The sequence below is a fragment of the Peromyscus californicus genome, unplaced genomic scaffold (genome assembly GCF_007827085.1).
Source record: "Peromyscus californicus insignis strain IS unplaced genomic scaffold, ASM782708v3 Scaffold_8__1_contigs__length_139910024, whole genome shotgun sequence".
NCBI classification, from domain to species: domain Eukaryota; kingdom Metazoa; phylum Chordata; class Mammalia; order Rodentia; family Cricetidae; genus Peromyscus; species Peromyscus californicus.
The window spans coordinates 98,178,672-98,196,379 of NW_026294606.1; the positions used below are offsets into that span (position 1 = coordinate 98,178,672).

The 17,708-nt window shown below is 40.2% G+C and overlaps 1 protein-coding gene across 1 annotated transcript in view; it reads right to left on the reverse strand.

Annotated features, from left to right (window-relative positions):
- Cntnap4 (contactin associated protein family member 4) overlaps positions 1 to 17,708 on the reverse strand; it is a 303,767-nt gene that overhangs the window by 120,561 nt on the left and 165,498 nt on the right. Inside the window, exon 4 of the mRNA XM_052727282.1 lies at positions 12,777 to 12,924. Coding sequence (XP_052583242.1) covers positions 12,777 to 12,924 — 148 coding nt within the window. The remainder of the gene's footprint in view (positions 1 to 12,776; positions 12,925 to 17,708) is intronic.

The window sequence follows — 17,708 nt, forward strand, 5'->3', positions numbered from 1 at the left end:
CATACTTCATGCACAAACCCACTTATCATTTTGATATATTCTACTGCAGATGACTCTTCCTACCTAACCCCTGCATCCAGTCCTGCTCCAAAAGGTTGAGCATTCTTAAATTTCAAAGGACTGTCACTTTTTAAAGCAATATTCTCCCCCAACCCAAGTAGATTACCAACAAAAACATCCAAGACGGTGACTTCTTAAATTGAGCTCTGTGAACCAGCCATAATAAAAAAACAAACTGGATAAACAAGATGGCTCAGTAGATAAGGGTTCTTGCTCTGCAAACTCAGATGACCCACATTTAGTCTACAGGCCCCACTTGTAGAAGGAAAAGAACTGACTCCTGCAAGCTGACCTTTGTCCATGAGCATGCCACAGCATGCCTGAGCATACAGAGAAACATACTAAGTAATTTTTTTTTATTTTTGTAAATAAACAAGGCTAAGAAATTTGTTTCTTGGGTATTCCATAAACATTCAACATCTTGAGCTCTGCCTCTGCCAGGTTGCCACAGAATTAGAAGGTGTGGACTCCTAACTTGAGACCTGGGAATACAAGATCCCCTATAAGGCTGACTTAGATGACAACATCAAGCAGAATTGACTGGAAGAATGTGTAGGTTACAGAGACCTATTTTCTGAAATCAAATAACCTCATTGCCTACTGAATTGTACTGGGGAAAATGAATACGCTTTATTTATTTATACTACCATTGGTTCTTGTAGAAAGTTTCAGAGGTATGAGAGATTTTTCCCCAAAAGATACTTCAGGACAAATTGATTCTGCAAGTTTCACTATGAATCATAGCATTATTGATGAGGACAGATGACTAAAAAACTTAAAAGAGAAAAATTGGAGTAGAAAATGCGTGAACTGGAAAATCATTCCTCCAATAAGAGAAAATTAATTTTATTTAAAGGTCATGAAAGGATTCTTCTTGAAAAAGATAATTAAGTCTTCTGTTCATTTGGGGAGAATTACCCCCCAAAATATAAATTGAATAAGAATTTTTCTTTCGGGGTTGGAGAAATGGCTCAGCAGTTAAGAGTTCTTGCAAAAGACCTTGTTTTGAATCACTAAACCCAGGTCAGTCTGCTCACAACTAAGTACAGTTTCAGGGGGATCTGACACCTCTCTGTGGCCTCCATGGGCACCAGCACTCAGCTGTGCTTATACTCAAATCCACACGCACCCACACATGCATTCACACAGTTCTATCCTTAAAGATCAAAGAGTTAAAATTAATATAGACCTTCCATGAGCCAGAGAAAGGGGCTATAGGCCAAACTCTTCTTGGCTAAAAGTGAAGTCAGCATTTTACAGCAATCATACTGTTTATTCGAGAATTATTACCCATGAATTACTAAAGTAAGAAATAAATCAAATGGAGTCACTGTTAAAACTATTATATAGTGAGATATTCAAGCAGCGGGGTGATGGATAGGCACTTGAGACCTGCATTACTGAATCAGGTCGGAGACCAAGCACTCTAAGAAATCAACAGGAAATGGGTTTATACTATTTTTGCATAGAAGCATAAAAGAACCCAGGATGATTTAAGGGACTCCTCATTTTAAAACAACTCAAATGAATACCATGAAACGGAAGGAGGAATAGAAGCAAGCTCTACACAGGAACCACAAAGAACAGAGACTCTCCCTGCCATGGCTGTGAATAAACGGAGGTAAAGTCAGCAATAGGCTGTGGGGCCGTCCATGACTCCTGCACTTAAATATCAATCTGAACTAATTTTCCAGGTAGATGAAACCCCTTAGCATCTGCTCTGGCAAGGGCTTTTCAGTGAGTCGTGGGAAGATACAAGTTATATTTCAGTCTCTGGCTTTATTGGTGACTTCTGTGGTGTGGTCAAAGTCACCTAACTACTTGGTTTCCTTATTTGGAAGATGAAGAGGTTAAATTTCATGGTTCATATTATCAAGGGGCTATGGAGATCAAATGGAAGTACCACAGGGTCCCAACGTTGATGACAGTAAATACCATTTTGACAGGAATAGCTACAAGCATTTATTCACCTTGAAGATGTCTCTTTCCTTTAATCTACTGTTACATTTTGAATGTAATGAATTTGTGCTTTTATGTATTAACTTATTGTTTAAGTTATATGAAAATATTTTAATTGAATTTATTTATTTATTTTGAATACTGACCACAGTTTCCCCTCCCTCCTCCCATTCCCTTCCCCCACCTCCCCTCCACCTCCCCCAACCACTCCTCCTCTGCTTCTGTCCCAAAAGAGGCAGGCCCTCCCATGGGTATCATCAAAGCACAGCATATCCAGGTGCACTGGGACTAAGCACATATATGAAGAGGACATAGGTTGGTACCATGTCGACTCCCTGATTGTCACTTCAGACTCTGTGGAGCTCCTATGAGCCCAGGCTAGTTGTTCTTATAGCAAAATATTTTTAAAGATTTATTTTTAATTATGTGTAGGTATCTGTGTTAGGTTTGTGCACTATGTGTGCAGTGTCCTCGAAGACCAGCGAGGGCATCAGATCCCCTGGAACTGGAGTTACAGGCAACTGTGTGCCTCCTGATGTGGGCATGGGGAAGGGAACTTGGGCCTTCTGAAAGAGCAATATATGCTCTAACCACTGGGTAGTCTCTCTAGTACCTATATAAAAATAGTTTTCATGCATCTATTTATCAATTGTTATTACACATGAACTATGCCACATGCCACCATGGGTTCATTATTTCAGCAATGGATCATATCCTGTCCTCAAAAGTCCTCCAATCTTAAGGAACAGACACTAATCAATTTACCGAGCCCAGAAGAACTTTCAAATTGTAAATGATAAAGGAAAGAAAAGAACAGAGTTACAGAAAAGACTGGAGTGGATGTATTTAAATTAGATCTGCTGTTTTGATATTATGCTGAATAGGTGAACACATATATAAATGGATGTCGGGCAAGGAAATGAAAGACAGTGAGTGAGTGCTGTTGGGAGGATGGAAAAGGCTAGAAGGGATGACATTGAAGAAGAAAATGGAAATAACCCACAGGAAGTGCCATTTCCAGCAGGTCCCATGACCATGGGAAGACCTATTTCTGGGTTTCTGTATTTTGTTTTTCTACTTCCTCTGAGGAATTTACCACTGAACCTCAGGTGGTGGCCATCATTTCTCAATCAGTGTCACTATGGTCTTCTGGTTCAAAGCCCAATATGTGTAACAACTCCCTGTAACAGGCAGGACTTGAACTCCAAGGGCGGGCCTTCCCAACACTACACAGATGCTACAAGTCTAGAACTGTCCTCTGCAACTCCTGCTTTCTCCTGGATGTTTCATTTAGGCACACAGTGTTCAAGAATCAGCCAAGGATTGGTGTGTGTGTGTGTGGCGGGGGGGGGGGGGGGGGGGGGGGGGGGGGGGGGGGGGGGGGTTTCTGGGGGAAGTATGCAAAAGCTGGAGCTCTCCATCTCTCAATCTTCTTTTGAATATTCCTTTCTCAATTTCTAGCCTCTCTGAGGACTTGAAACTCTGACCTCTGTCTCCTAAGTCTGGAATGACAGGGAAACCTTCTGCTTGTCCTTAGAAAATGCCAGCTGACTGAATCTCCTAGAGTGTGCTTCTTGGCTTTATAGAGTCAAATGCTTCCAAGTTTCTACCTGCTTTGAAATGGATTTCAGAGCTCTGAGGCAGTTTATGAAAATATCTACCTAGTATATTTACTTGTTATGGGTAGCAAGTTAACCCAATTAAAGCTATTCTGACTCAACATACCAAAAAGGAAAGTCATTGATCTTTTTTTGAACATTTGTAGTTACTGTAATCCATTCATTTATCCAAGGTTACCAAGTGAGCATATTTTCAATACTACCATTTCTTTATATTATTTCCTAGTTAAAAGGAAAAAAGAAACACTCTTTTCTGTTGTATTTGATTACCTCAAATCATAGACTACGATAAAAGACATATTAGAGGTTATGAAAGAACTGTAACTTTCACTTCTTTTATTGGTTTTAAAAATAAGAATTTAGAACCTTAATATCTCTCCTATGTGACTAATGGGGCTGTTAAAATGATAATCATGGGACTAGTGAGATAACTCGGTGGGTGAGGGGCTTGCTTCCAAGTCTGATGACCTAAATTCAATTAAATGGGACCCACATTGTGGAAGGAGGGAACTACCTCCCACAAATTGTTCTCTGACACACACACACACACACACACACACACACACACACACACACACACACAAATGTAGGATTTATATAGGCATGGCTAGTAAGATAGTTCAACCGTTAAAATTCTTTAAAGTTCTTTGTGCTCTTGCTGAAACTTCACATTTGTTTCCCATATCCAGCAGCTAACAACCACCTGTAACTACATTCCAAGACATCCAATGCCCTCTTCTGTCCTCCATGGATGCTTCACTCACATGCACATTGAAACACACACACACACACACACACACACACACACACACACACACACACACACACACATAATTTTCAAAACTCAAAATTAATCTTAAAAAAATAAGTATTATCATGAACCCCTTCATTTAAATATACTTGATATATTTTGAAGATTTATAGTTTCTTTTTATTCATACTAAATGCTTCTGTTGTGGGATGGTATGAGCCTTCTCAATTACTTCTGAATTCTTTAGACACAGTCCTGATGGATTTTCACAGTTTTCCTTTATCTCTTTCTAGTGTTATAATGCTAATGTGTATGGAAGTATTAGTAGAACACTATTTACCAAGCAAAAATATTAGAACTATCCAAAACTATACAAAGAATGAGAGAATTTGTCTGCTAAATTTTTCACTGACTGTAGACTTTGTTCCTTTTAAACTTTGACACAAAGTAAGATCCTTCAACTATGTCTGACAGAATGAATAGTCAGACAAGGAGCTGTGTCTAAGATAGCTGGTCGAACTTTCAGCACTTACCATAAGAAACTTGTTCAATAAATATGTAGTTAACTCAATTACAACTTCCCTTTTTCATAAATAAACTGCTTTTAATTTCTTGTCCTAACTACACACATCACAGAAGGGATCAGAGTCCTTAAAACAGAAAATTACTGCCATGCTCTCTTTGAGTATTATGGTGGTTTAAGTAAAAATGTCCCCCACTAGCCCATAAATTTGAAAGTTTAGTTATCAGGGAGTGGCATTATTTGAGATGGATGGGAAGCCATGGCCTTTTTGGAGGAAGTGTGTCACTGAGGGTGAGTTTCAAAGGCCCACACTAGGCCCAGTATAGATCTCTTTGCCTGAGGATCAGGATGTAGCTCTCAGCTACTGCTCTAGCACCACGCATGCTGCCATGCTCCCATGCTGTCATGATGATCATGAACTAACCCTCTGAAACTGTAAGCAAGTCCACAATTAAATTCTTTCTTTTATGAGAGTTGCTGTGGTCATGGTGTCTCTTCACAGCAATAGAACACTGGCTAAGACAAATATTATCTTCACATTGGTAAATATCTGTTTTGTCAGGAATCTTTATTATACTGCCTATGTTTTCTAAGCTGAAATCTACTGAAGATATTATTATACTCTGGGTCTTAAGTGTTTTCTAAAGGTCTATTCAGTCACAGCTTGCCTCTTGATAATAGAAAATGATGAAAAGAGTAAGAAATACAGCCTAATAGTCTCCTACTCTTTCAGCATGCCTCAAAAGGCACTGTGGACCCTTGGTCTCCTTCTTCTTTCTCTCTTTTATTCATGTTCCAACTATGAGATGAACATGCTTTGCCACATGCTGTTGCAAGAAATCTCTGCTTTAACCCAAGCCCCAAATCAACAAGCCAATAGATCATGAGCCATACTTCCAAAACAGCCAGAGCAAGCCTTTCCTCTTCTTGAGCTGATGATCTCAAGTGTCTATTACAATATTGGAAAGCTAGCTCACAGTGTATAATTCTAGTCTTCAGTATTCGGGGTATTGCTAAATGCACATTTCTATTTTTTTAAGTTAGCATGAGCTTTTTAATGATTGACTTATGTTCCCTTCAATGAATAAAGCCCATAATTTTCTCTTACATAGTCAATATTTAAGCAATTAAACACCATAGTTCAGTACTTTTCTACATTCGTTCTCATCAAGTCTTCTCATTGACTTCTCCCTGTGCCCTATTCCTGATTGTCAGGAGTTGAACATGCTGCTTGGCTGATGGGAGGAGAAGCCTCCCGAGGCTCACCAAAATGCCCCCATTCACTCATCCATCTATCCAGAAGATTGGTGTCAGAAAGGAAATTGTTATGCACCAGTACAATGAGAAAACACTGTGGAGAAGAAAAGCTGTTTTGTGACAGTTGAAAACATCTCTTGGTCTGAAAGTGGGGTATCAGGAAAGTAGAGAGAAACTGTTACTTGCTGAGGAAAGAGAATGAGTAAGGTAATTATCTAGGTGGAAGAAGGAAGGCCAAGTACGGAGCAATAGCTATGGGCATCATGCAAAGCCCCTAGGGCTAGAAAAATTGTGAAATTGTGGCATGTCACAGCAACTGAAATTAATTCAGTATGGCTAAATAGTTGGATATTTTATTCTGTAGCAGAGCAAAAAAAAAAAAAAAAACAGGGTCATAGCTACAAAGTAAGGATGCTTGCTCAAGATTACAGAGAAGGAATTTTAAGTGCAGACTAAGGAAAATTTCCCATGCAATCCATTCACAATTATGAATGTTATATCCTGTGATTTAATCTATACTCTCTAAGGGCGTGTTAGCTATATTCCCTTTCACCCAGTTATTTTCCCAGACCCGCCTCCGTTTGCACCCTTGTACTTGTCTTTGGAACACATAGTATCCCCTCATCCAAGCATCAAAGACTTTATTTTCTTTTCCTTCCTGTCTTCCTTCACTCATGTCCTTCCATCCATCTCTTCTCTGGATCTATAAGTGTGTTCACAACTTCAGGGGCCAACATATCCAAAATTTATACTTTCCCTTTGATGCCATAAAATTCAGCTTCTGCTTCACTCATTACTCAGGAGACAACTTTGGGTTTACTGACACTAAAGTAGAGCAGGCTCTTAGATACGAATTTTCTACACACCTGGCATCCCTTTAGAATCAGTTGTTGCTCTAACGTGTTGGGGCAGAGGGCAATAAAATTACATGCGGGTCTCACAATAGTCATTTTACCCAAAATGATCACAGGACAGCTTGAGTCTGTAACTTTAGAAGGCACATGTATTACACAATATGGAAAGAAGCTGGCATAAAAATGCAAAAAATAGGGCTCATTGGGTAAAGGTGCTTGCTGCCAAGTCCGACAACCTGAGTTTAAGCCCTGGGACCTATGTGGAAGAGAGAACTGACTCCTGAAAATTGTCCTCTGACCTCCACATGTGCATAATAGTACACAAACACACACACTATGATAAAATATATTTATTATATGAATTAATTAATTAAATGTATGAAGGGTCTGCTCTCATTGTAGAGAAGCATTCCAATTTTTCAAGACTCAAGTAGTTGTTGAAAACTTAGCACTTCATTATTTTATTAGCAGTGACACAGGGGGAACACTTTTTGATTTGCTAAGAAGTAAATTTATGTATGTTTCAGTTCTATAGTGTCAACCTAAAGACTTGGAGTGGCTCCATATTTCATAGGCACTTAAACTCAATGAGTCAACAACAGGATTAATTATCCCTCTGTTCTCTTCCACAGCTATTCATTCTCTGGTGCCCTGTTCCAGTAAATGATACCCCCTTCCAGTTTTCCAGATGCAATGACTCAGTGTCCTGTCACACTGTGACCAAGCTCTGATGCTTCGGTATCCTCAGTAGACTCCTGACTCTGACCTTCTCCTCGTTTGTGGATTGCTGCTCCAGTGTTGTACACCAGTTGTCCTACACAGATAACATCAAAAGCCTCCAATTCTGCTTCTATGTACATATTTAACCCTTCAACCTGTAACCTTCATTTCAGTCTGAGTCACCATTCACAAATGCAAACTCATCCTTTAGCCTAAGGAATGATGCCTCCTATGAGGGGCTGGCACTTCCCATATCAACTGACTTAATTAAAACAACCTCCCCTCAGATATGCCCACAGTCTAGCTCAATATAGACAACTTATTCACTGAAACTCTCTTCCTGGGAGATTCTAAGTTGTATCAAGTTGACAATTAAAGCTAATCATTCCACAATCCATCAACTCTCCTTCCTGTATTTGCCTGAGTGGAATCATTTCTTCTCTCTGGGATCTCCTCCAAGCTTACTGTGTGAAAATACATCTTGATTTCAAAACATACTGTTATCAACCTCTTTTATTAACTTCAATCTTTGTCCCTCATATTTATAAGCTATAGTATTTCACAAGCTACAGTACTTTGCTTTGATGAGTACAATGTATTTCAACATTGCACTGTCTATTTATTTAATAAAATATATACTATTTTAGAATGTCTCTCTATAGACATTTTATAGAATTTCTCTATACCCAATATACAATAAAGTTCTCTCCAAGAAAAATGTCAGTATATACTTATTTGTGAATAGATGCAGGATCCAAGTTAATTAGGAAGAGCACTAATTTCGTAAAGTGATGTCATTCATTTTAGATCTTGGTCTAACATGTGCTGTCTGATCTTGGACAAAGTTCCTGATTTGTCTGTGGTCTACTTTCTTCCATGTCAGATGTAAGGCACTTTGATGTTTACTGATCTTGAATTAATAGCACAGACAAAGCCTGCCCAGGAACTATGTTATGTGAGTGTGCTTGGGAAGAAGCAATCAGAAGAGGCTTGCTTCACTGGGCATGGATGGGCATCCCATGACTGTTATCCAGGAGAGAGACCTTGCCCTCACCCCAAATACCATTGCTTCCTATTTATAGATGTTGTAGGAGAATGTCCTCCTATGTCTAGAGAAAATGCAGTCTGATCTTTTCTACACCACTCAAAAGAAAGTGGCAAACAAAATCAAAGAACTGGTTGCTTATGCTGAAAATATCCAGGATCCTCCATTCATAAATGGGAAAAGCCAATGGTTCCAATTATTTCTGTGCCCAGTGACTGAAAGCAAGTCTATGGCTCATTAGGTAGAAAATTCTGCTTGTCTCCTTCTATTCCTGCATAAAATGGTGATATTCATGTACATACTTCTATGTGCTGTTCAAACTAAATGAGAAAATACCTATAAATAATGCTCTTTGGTTCATAATAACTGTTCAATACTTGTTGGCTTTATGATATCATGTGCAATCAATTAATATTCATGCAAGAATGATGGAATAAATAGTTTGAGAATGTGAACGTGATGATTATTCAATTGAGAGATTAAAGTTAAAATGGTCCAGCCCATTCCTCAACATCACATACATCCAAGCCAATTTTACGTTGGTTTTTGGCTCTCTAGGAGAGTACCTTTCCATTAAACGTATTACTTTGTGTCTTTTAATAATTTAAAACTATGTATCCATCATTTTACACCGGCTCTTGTCATACCATTTTACTCTGTGTAGTTGAGCTTAAAATCTACTACTACTTAAATCATGGGTCAGTGAGAAAAGAAAACTGATTGGCAGGTAGGGAATGTGCTTTTCCTCAAAGTATCAAATGTAATCACAACAAAACGAGTGTTTCAAAGTGTTATGGGCCTAGGACAGTAGGGAAACACTTAGGTTATCCTGAGTCACGTCGCATCAAAAAGAACAATATTACAAGCAATAATTAGGTGTCAGCAAAATAGCATTGAATTTACAGGCAAAACTCAAAAGGTATCAAGTATTCAAAGTGGGCAGATTGTTTCATTTCCCCAAGACTCAGTTTACCCTGGGAAATGTAAGAATTATTTAGAATGTCTCTAAAAAATGATCCATGTCACAGTGTATCCACAATCAATGTTAGTTCTTACTCTGCTGTGGTAAATATTTTTGCAAAATGAACACTCCATAGAGAATACAATTGTCAATACAAAATAGTCTGATATCTGTTCCCTTGTTTATCCACCACGCATGCATGAGTTTGACTAACCTCCAGAATCTAAAGACATAGGCTAGTGATATGGACCCATAGTAGAGCACTTGTCTAGTGCATATCAGGTGCTGTAATAATAATAGTAATAATAATAATGTTAGAAATAAGACTATTTGTCCAAGTTCTGGCTTCTACAACTTGATTAGGGTAGGCTCTTTTTCAAAGGGTGATTTTTTTTTTCCAGGTCTGAAAATCATGAAATGAGAAACAAACATACCAAGAGCAGTTAAGCTGGACTGTGGAAGCCAAGAAAGCCAGCAGTCCAGCTGGGCAGATGGTAAGAAGAAAGCTACCCTGGAACTCAGCTGTGTGATCCAGCAACTGCAGGGAGAAAGAGCTTGAGTCCCAGTCTCTAGGAGACTTGGCTACAAATTCAGCTTTGCCACTTTCTGTCTGTGTAGCCTGAGCAAGTCAACCATCCCAAGCCTTAGTTCTCTTTTTTGAAATGGAAAATAGGGGCACTATCTTGTCATAATTACCTGGGTCCCTTTGAGATGTCATGAATGTCTTTGTACAGTGTCTATAAGAAGCACTCAATAAATTGGATAACTCCGTTCAGATTCCCAGAACTTACAAGAAAAGCCAGCCACAATGCCATATGCCTGTAGTCCTAACACTCAGAAGGCAGACATGGAAGAATCTATAGGCTCCCTGCAAAGGCAGTCTAGTGGAATCAGTGAACTCCAGGTTCGGTGAAAGACTGACCTCAAAAAAAGAGTAATTGAGAAAGAGCCCTGATACCAACCTCTGGCCTCCACACATGGACACCTGCACCCACACATATATAAGCATGCACAAAAACACATACACATGTTCCACATACACACAAAGAAACACCCTAGTGCATATAGTAAGCACTTAGGCAAGTTCTTCTATTTTTAGAATTAGAAATACTAATGCTGTTAATATTGGTATCAGTGTGGTTGCTAACTGAATTACTGTTCCATCAGACATCATTATAATTGTTCTAGGGGCGTGAAGGAAAAAAATGTTGATTGATGATGGCATTGGATACAAGGAACATCATTAAAATATACAAGGAGCTCCAGGAAGTCTATACAATATGATCTCTTGGCCCGACACAGTTTTTAAAACTTCATCAATGGTCTAGAGAGATGGCCTACCAACTAAGAGTACAAACTGCTCTTCCAGAGAAACCAAGTTCTGTCCCCAGAACCCACATTAGTCAGTTCACAGCTGCCTGTACCTCAGGCTCTAGGGAACCTGTTGCCCTCCTCTGACCTCCATGGGCACCTGCACACATGTACACATACCTACACATAGACACACAATTAAAGTAACTCAAAATCTTTAACGACTTCATCAAGTCATCTGACTTCTTTACGACCTTTGTTTTTCTTTTCTGTTGGGAAAGGGAAGCAGAACCTAGCCAGGATAGTATCCTAAAGTGATAGATGACATATGAAATAAGAAACCTTTAGTGGCTAAAAAAGAAGTAAATACATGTTTGCTTGAGGAGTGATGATGTAGTAAAACTGAACAGTACTGAGTTCTTATTCTGGAGTTTCCCATGTATTAATGGGATTCAGTGTGATTCAGGGATATACTTGTCTTTATTCCCCATCCCAACCCACCCCAGTGTGGGATTACAAGGCTGGTACCATTGGGCCAGACATTGGGTCGATGTCTGAATCTTCTGAAACCTCAGATTGTCTGTCTGATTACTGTAGACCATGTTAACCAACTCACTGCTCTATAATAACAGAGCCCCTACCAGGGCGGTGTGGCTTGAGGTGGACTATCAATAACTCTTAGGTCCCTTCCCCACAAGAACATGGAATAAAATGCCTCATTGTGGGAGACAGTGAAATCTGTGGTTTCTGCCTTTTTTTATGTGAAAATATTTCAAACACATTTTATATTCTGGCAGAGGTCTTGGTTGTCTCTTTTAATTTATGCTGAGGGCATGGCACATTTAAAAATGAATTCCTTGGCATATTATTTTAGTCTAGAGAGAAAAATACTCAGCTTTCATTAACAGCTGGCCGGTCATACGAGATGGACTGTTGTCTCTTTTCTTAACATCAGGGTACTGACATGAAACTTTAAGGAACCCACTGAGGGAGATGCAATTGAATACTCAGATCTACTTAATAATGATAGTTTTGTAAGAAATGGGTACACACAGACACACAGACACACAGACACAGACCCAGACACACACACACACACACACACACACACACACACACACACACACACACACACACCGATGCTTTTGCAAAACCATAAACTGCTTTGTGCAATGCCTATAAAGAAGGACTTAAGGGGCTGGAGAGGTAGCTCAGTTGACATCTCTAGCACCCACATAAAAAGAGAGGCCCAATGGTACCAGCCTTGTAATCCCAGCACTGGGGGTGGGTTGGGTGGGGAATAAAGACAAGCATATCCCTGAATCACACTGGTCAGCCAACAGCAGAAGCAATGAGCTCCAGATCAGTGAGAGATAAGATAAAGAGCAATCACACACACACATACACACACACACACACACACACACACACACTTGCATGCACACACACATGCACAAGCACACAATGGGAAGAGAGAAAGCACACACACACACACACACACACACACACACACTTCATCTCTGAGTTAGATGTTAAAGTTAAATGCTCCTGTAAATATTGGCATGTGTGGTCACATGAATGGCTTCCCACTAAAATCATTCCTGGCTGCTGTCTCTCTTCCTACCTACGAAGTTGATTTATTTCAGTGTGCAGTGTGGCTTTTCAAGCACCTTCTTTGATATCTGTTTCAATGTGCTGGGTAAACAAAACACTTACGGTATGCACACCCGAACACCTCAATTCGCATTCCAATTCTGCCCTTGGGGTTCCATTCTAGAGGGATGAAGCGCAGAAACCTGGCTTTGATTGAAGGCTGGAGTCTATAGTATACAACGCTGTCTGCATTCGAGTTTCCAGCAAAACCCTGGAAGAAAAGGGAAAGAAGGAACTCAAGGTATCTGGAGACTGCCAGTGTCACCTGTAATGACTATCTGTGTGCACACCCAGCCTTTACCTTTTCTCCTGTGAAAAGTGCCACTTTAAGGAAATCAGATGAACGGTTTTGTCTCTCCATCCACAGAAGTGACTGTTACCTACTTTTCTTTGTATTAAGAGAAGTTTTAAATTACATCATACCCATTAAATCAGCTTTCAACTATGATACCCTCAATAGAAATTGCTTCTGCAAAACACAGATTAAATGTAAAAGCGTGCGTGCCTGCGGCTGCCAGCACTGCAAACAGCATGGAAAAGCCGAGAAAATAATCTCTCAGTATTGAAAAACTATTACCTGATTCAGCAAAGAAATTGCTCACCTGCTTCAGCTATTGCACTTTCTCAGCTCCCTCATTAGCATAAACAAAAGCCTCCCCCAAGTAGGAACCAGGCTCCCTCTCCCAGCTGCTCAGCTTCATCAGCACACTGCCTCATACACGTCCAGAGCTGTAAAGGGGAACTGGAAGCGACGAGAATTTGGAAAGACCTGTGATTAGACTTACAGACTCTGGCCCCGGAAAACTAGAGAGACCTTTGGAATGATGCTAAGCCAGCACAGTCAAATTGCAGATGAGGAAATTAAAGGTCAGGAAGGTGGAAAAAAAATCTCTGGCGTCTGCAAAACCATCACACTGAGTGAGCCCGTGCTGGTTCCTTCCACAGTATTAGGGCTCATTCGCCAATGTAGAGCTTTCCTGCAAACATACACAGAACTCAAAGTCTTAGCCACTTCTTAAAACATTTTTCAAGATTTATTTGTTTTTGTTTTATGTGTATGAGTGCCTGCATGCATGTATGCAAGCCATGTACATGTCTGGTGCCTGGGAAGAGCAGAAGAGGGCACTGGATCCTCTGAAACTGGAATTGCCATTGTGAGATTCTGTATGGGTGCTGGGAACCATAGCTGGGACATCTGCAAGAGTAGCAAGTACTCTTAACTTTTGAGTCCTATCTTCGGCCTGGGCCATTTTTATCTTCCCTAGCATGGGACTTCACGTATGAAGAAATCAGCATGAAAGAGAAGTTGTTTCCATCGTTTACATTTCATCTTTATTTCTTCTCCACCTGTCTCCTCCAACACTTCTTACCTTCTCCTTCATTCTCCTCCTACTGATTTTTTTACACTGTCACAATTGGTTTATGTGGGAAAAACACAGGAATGATGCTGTTTCAGATGCAGGCTCATGATTAATAAGGACCAGGTACAAATGCTAAGATGCAGGCAGCTGGTTCCATGATTACTACTTGGTACTAGTACTTACCAAAATAATTTCTGATTCATTATAAAGAGAGTATTACATGTTTAAAAATCAACTTAATTTGATTCCCTTAGCAACCATTTCATATCCTCCCGCTTCGTCAGTATCCCATTCTCCCAGTTTTCAGGCTGCCATGCTGTGAGCATTTCCACAGATGTACAGATTATCTACCTGCAAATTAAATCTGAAATCTGGGTACTGTGATCTTCAATCTTCACCATCTACTTGACTGTCTTTGGAACCAGATATGAAAAAAATGGGGGGTGGTTCTTCTATGACAGGGTTTCCTAAAAGTAGGCTTGACCCAGAATGTGGGTGATACCTCCAATGGACTGGGATCCTTGACTGAATAAAAGCAGGAAATGGGAAAAGCAAGCTGCTCATTTGTCAGTCTCTGCTTCCTAACCAAGGCTCTGGCTGCCATGGCTTCTACTCTATGGTGGAGTTACTCTCAAACCATAAACCAAAAGTAAACTCTTCCCCTCACTTACTTCTTGATGAGTATTTGGTCACAACAATAAGAAAAGCAACTAACATAGTGTGTCTTACCATCCCTCCTACGACCACCCAGTTCCACAAAGCATGCTCTCATCAGAACTATCATCAAAGCCTGTTCTTGGACCTTCTATTCTTCTGTTTCCTGCCTCCATTCACACACCCACTTGTGGAGAGCCACAGAGGTTTCCTAGTGAGAACTTACTCAGGGTCAAAGACTCTGGCCTTGCTTTACCCAGCAGGGCTGCATAATGGGGTGATTTGATCATGGATGAGTTTACCACGTGTTTGGAAAGGTCTACACTTGGCTGTACAGTGTGCTTCAATCTTGCAAGAGGGAGCCCTTTTGCCTCTTCCCTTAGCATATTATAAAAAGCCCTTTTCAATAAAGGATGGGGCTAGTGGGTATTGAACCAGGCCCTCCCAAAGCTATCCTGTGCTTCTGTCTTTCTTCTTGTGGTCTAGGTCTCTCTTTCTATCATTTCCTAATTCCTCTCTCCTCCACCTAAGAACCCTTCAAAAGGTGGGAAGTGGACTCCCACCCCCACTCTCAATGCTTTCTTTCCCCAGTAATCAGCCAGTAATATTTGGACAGAATTACAGTACCTCCTCCCCCTGCTTTCTTTACTTCTCAGCAAAGCCCAAACTCCTCATCAAGTGTGACAACCACAACTGGGATGTAGCCCCATGGAATCTCCTTGAAAAGGCCTGACTCAATACTGGTTAAGGCCTTTGCATGGCAGACAACTGTGTACAACCACTTCCTCTTGTCAAGTCTTGTCTATCTATACAGCATCCACCTGAGACAGAATTTCTCTTGATCACAGCTTCCAAGGTCTCCCACATAAGATCTTACATTTTACTTTCTTTTTACCTGTTTCTCATCATTTGCAGGAGGGAGGGTCTTCCCCTGCTTACTATTTTTCGGTTTTATTTATCTTACCCTATTAGCAGGACCTTAACTAGCCTGCAGCTACAACAGTGTACTCCCTGCCTGGCTCAAGGTGGCTCTCAGCAAGACATTTGGACATTTGTATCTGAGGAAGAGCAGGCTTGAAAACAAAATTAAACAAAGTTCAGCAGGCTTCTCAATTCCTGAACCTCTCAGAGTACGGCCAAACCTAACAAGACCATGTGCTGTGTTGTTTATGACATGGAATGATCCAACGTGTCTCAGATGTACTAGATCACAAAAATGTTCTTCCCTCTCTCTTCATCATCCTTGTAGATTACAGCTGTTGTTTTGAAGAGCCCCTGCCTGGGCTGGTGCTGTCTCCCAGAACATAAGTAGAACACAGTTTAACCCCACAATCCTTGGACTCTGACCGTCAAGCCATTTTAGAAAGTTCCACCATTTCCTGTTTCACTGGTCAAAATATTTCACTAAGGATTAGGAAAGGAAGATTATCACACTAGCAAAAGCCCCATTCTCCCTTATCTCTACACTACAGTGGTTTCCATTTCTGTGCAGGTCATGAGCACCTGCCTGAAAATTGGATGTCCATGTAGTCTAATTTTTCTTTTAGGATGGTCAAGGCAGGGCACAATCCCCCAACTTGAACTACTTGTTAAAATTTTCAGTGCAGACCCCCAGGCATTGGTGTGTGTGTGTGTGTGTGTGTGTGTGTGTGTGTGTGTGTGTGTGTGTATGGGGGGTATAAATGCATGTGTCTGTGTCTGTGTGTGTATGCATATGCATGTGCACATATGTATATGCACATGTCACACAGACACTAGGCATTGGTATGTGTGTGTATGTGAACATATGTATATGCATCTGTTATGATGACCCCATATATGAACACATGTATATGCAAGTATCATGAAGACTTTGGGCATTGGTATGTGTATGCACACCCATATATTCGCATGTTATGCATACCCTAGGCACATACACACTTACACACTGGTGTGCACAGATGCATGTGCATCTGAACAAGCTCTCCACATCAAGGTAATGTGCAGCCAGGGCTGAGAGCCTGGTCCCCAGATACTGGATTCTACATGCTGTCTATCAGCTCATCTCATACCTTTGATTCTAGTTCCTGGGTACCACTGGCAGACTAATGTAATCTGTAATTATAATCCCTTTCCAAGTGAACAGGTGGATGGTTAATTAGATGACCTTCCAAAAGATATCACATTTCCCCCCAAAATTAATAGAATTTCACACATTCAGAGAGATGCACTACGAGGACTGCAGCTTCTTAAGGGACTAGGAGGAAAAGATTCTCCTATTGACAGTGATAACAGATGGGTAAACGGCATGGGAACTTACATGGATGGCAATGTTTGGTTTTTTACCTGATTCACTTATAGGTTATTTAAATTTTTAAACAGAGTGTAAATATAAAATATACCATTTGCATACATAATACAAATATCTTCAGTTCTCTTAAAACATTGTAAGACTGAAGATAGTAGAACCTGGGATTTTTAAGTAAGCTGGCATTCTTTTTATAATTATTTTTAAAATTAAGACATTGCTATAGGAAGTATAGGCAGTGGAGTGGCTGGCTGAAGCATTATTTAGGAACACTCAGGCACCTTAAAATCTTTCCACTGCCAAGTCATTTGGAAAAATATAACATTACTATTTCTCACTTCAAAAACAGACTGACGGTATTTGCTTTCTGTTGCCCGATCTGTTTACCTTTTTTAAACCCCCAAATAACCAAGATTCAGTTTTAGATTCAACGCTTACAGAGGAAGTTTTCAGAACATCTGTGAGGGTGCAGGATTGATCCTGCATTACAGTATTACAGTAAAGGAAAGTTTCAAGGCCCATTTTCAGGTGTTAAATGCATCTACTCTGCCTGGGAGACACTCTTCAATCTGTTATGGAAAAAAATGTCTGTTTGTATACCATCAAAATTCCATAAAAAAAAAGATTTCTTTGTTGGTTTGTTTTCTTCTTTGAGAAGGACTGGAGCTCACTATGTAGCCAAGGCTGGCCTCA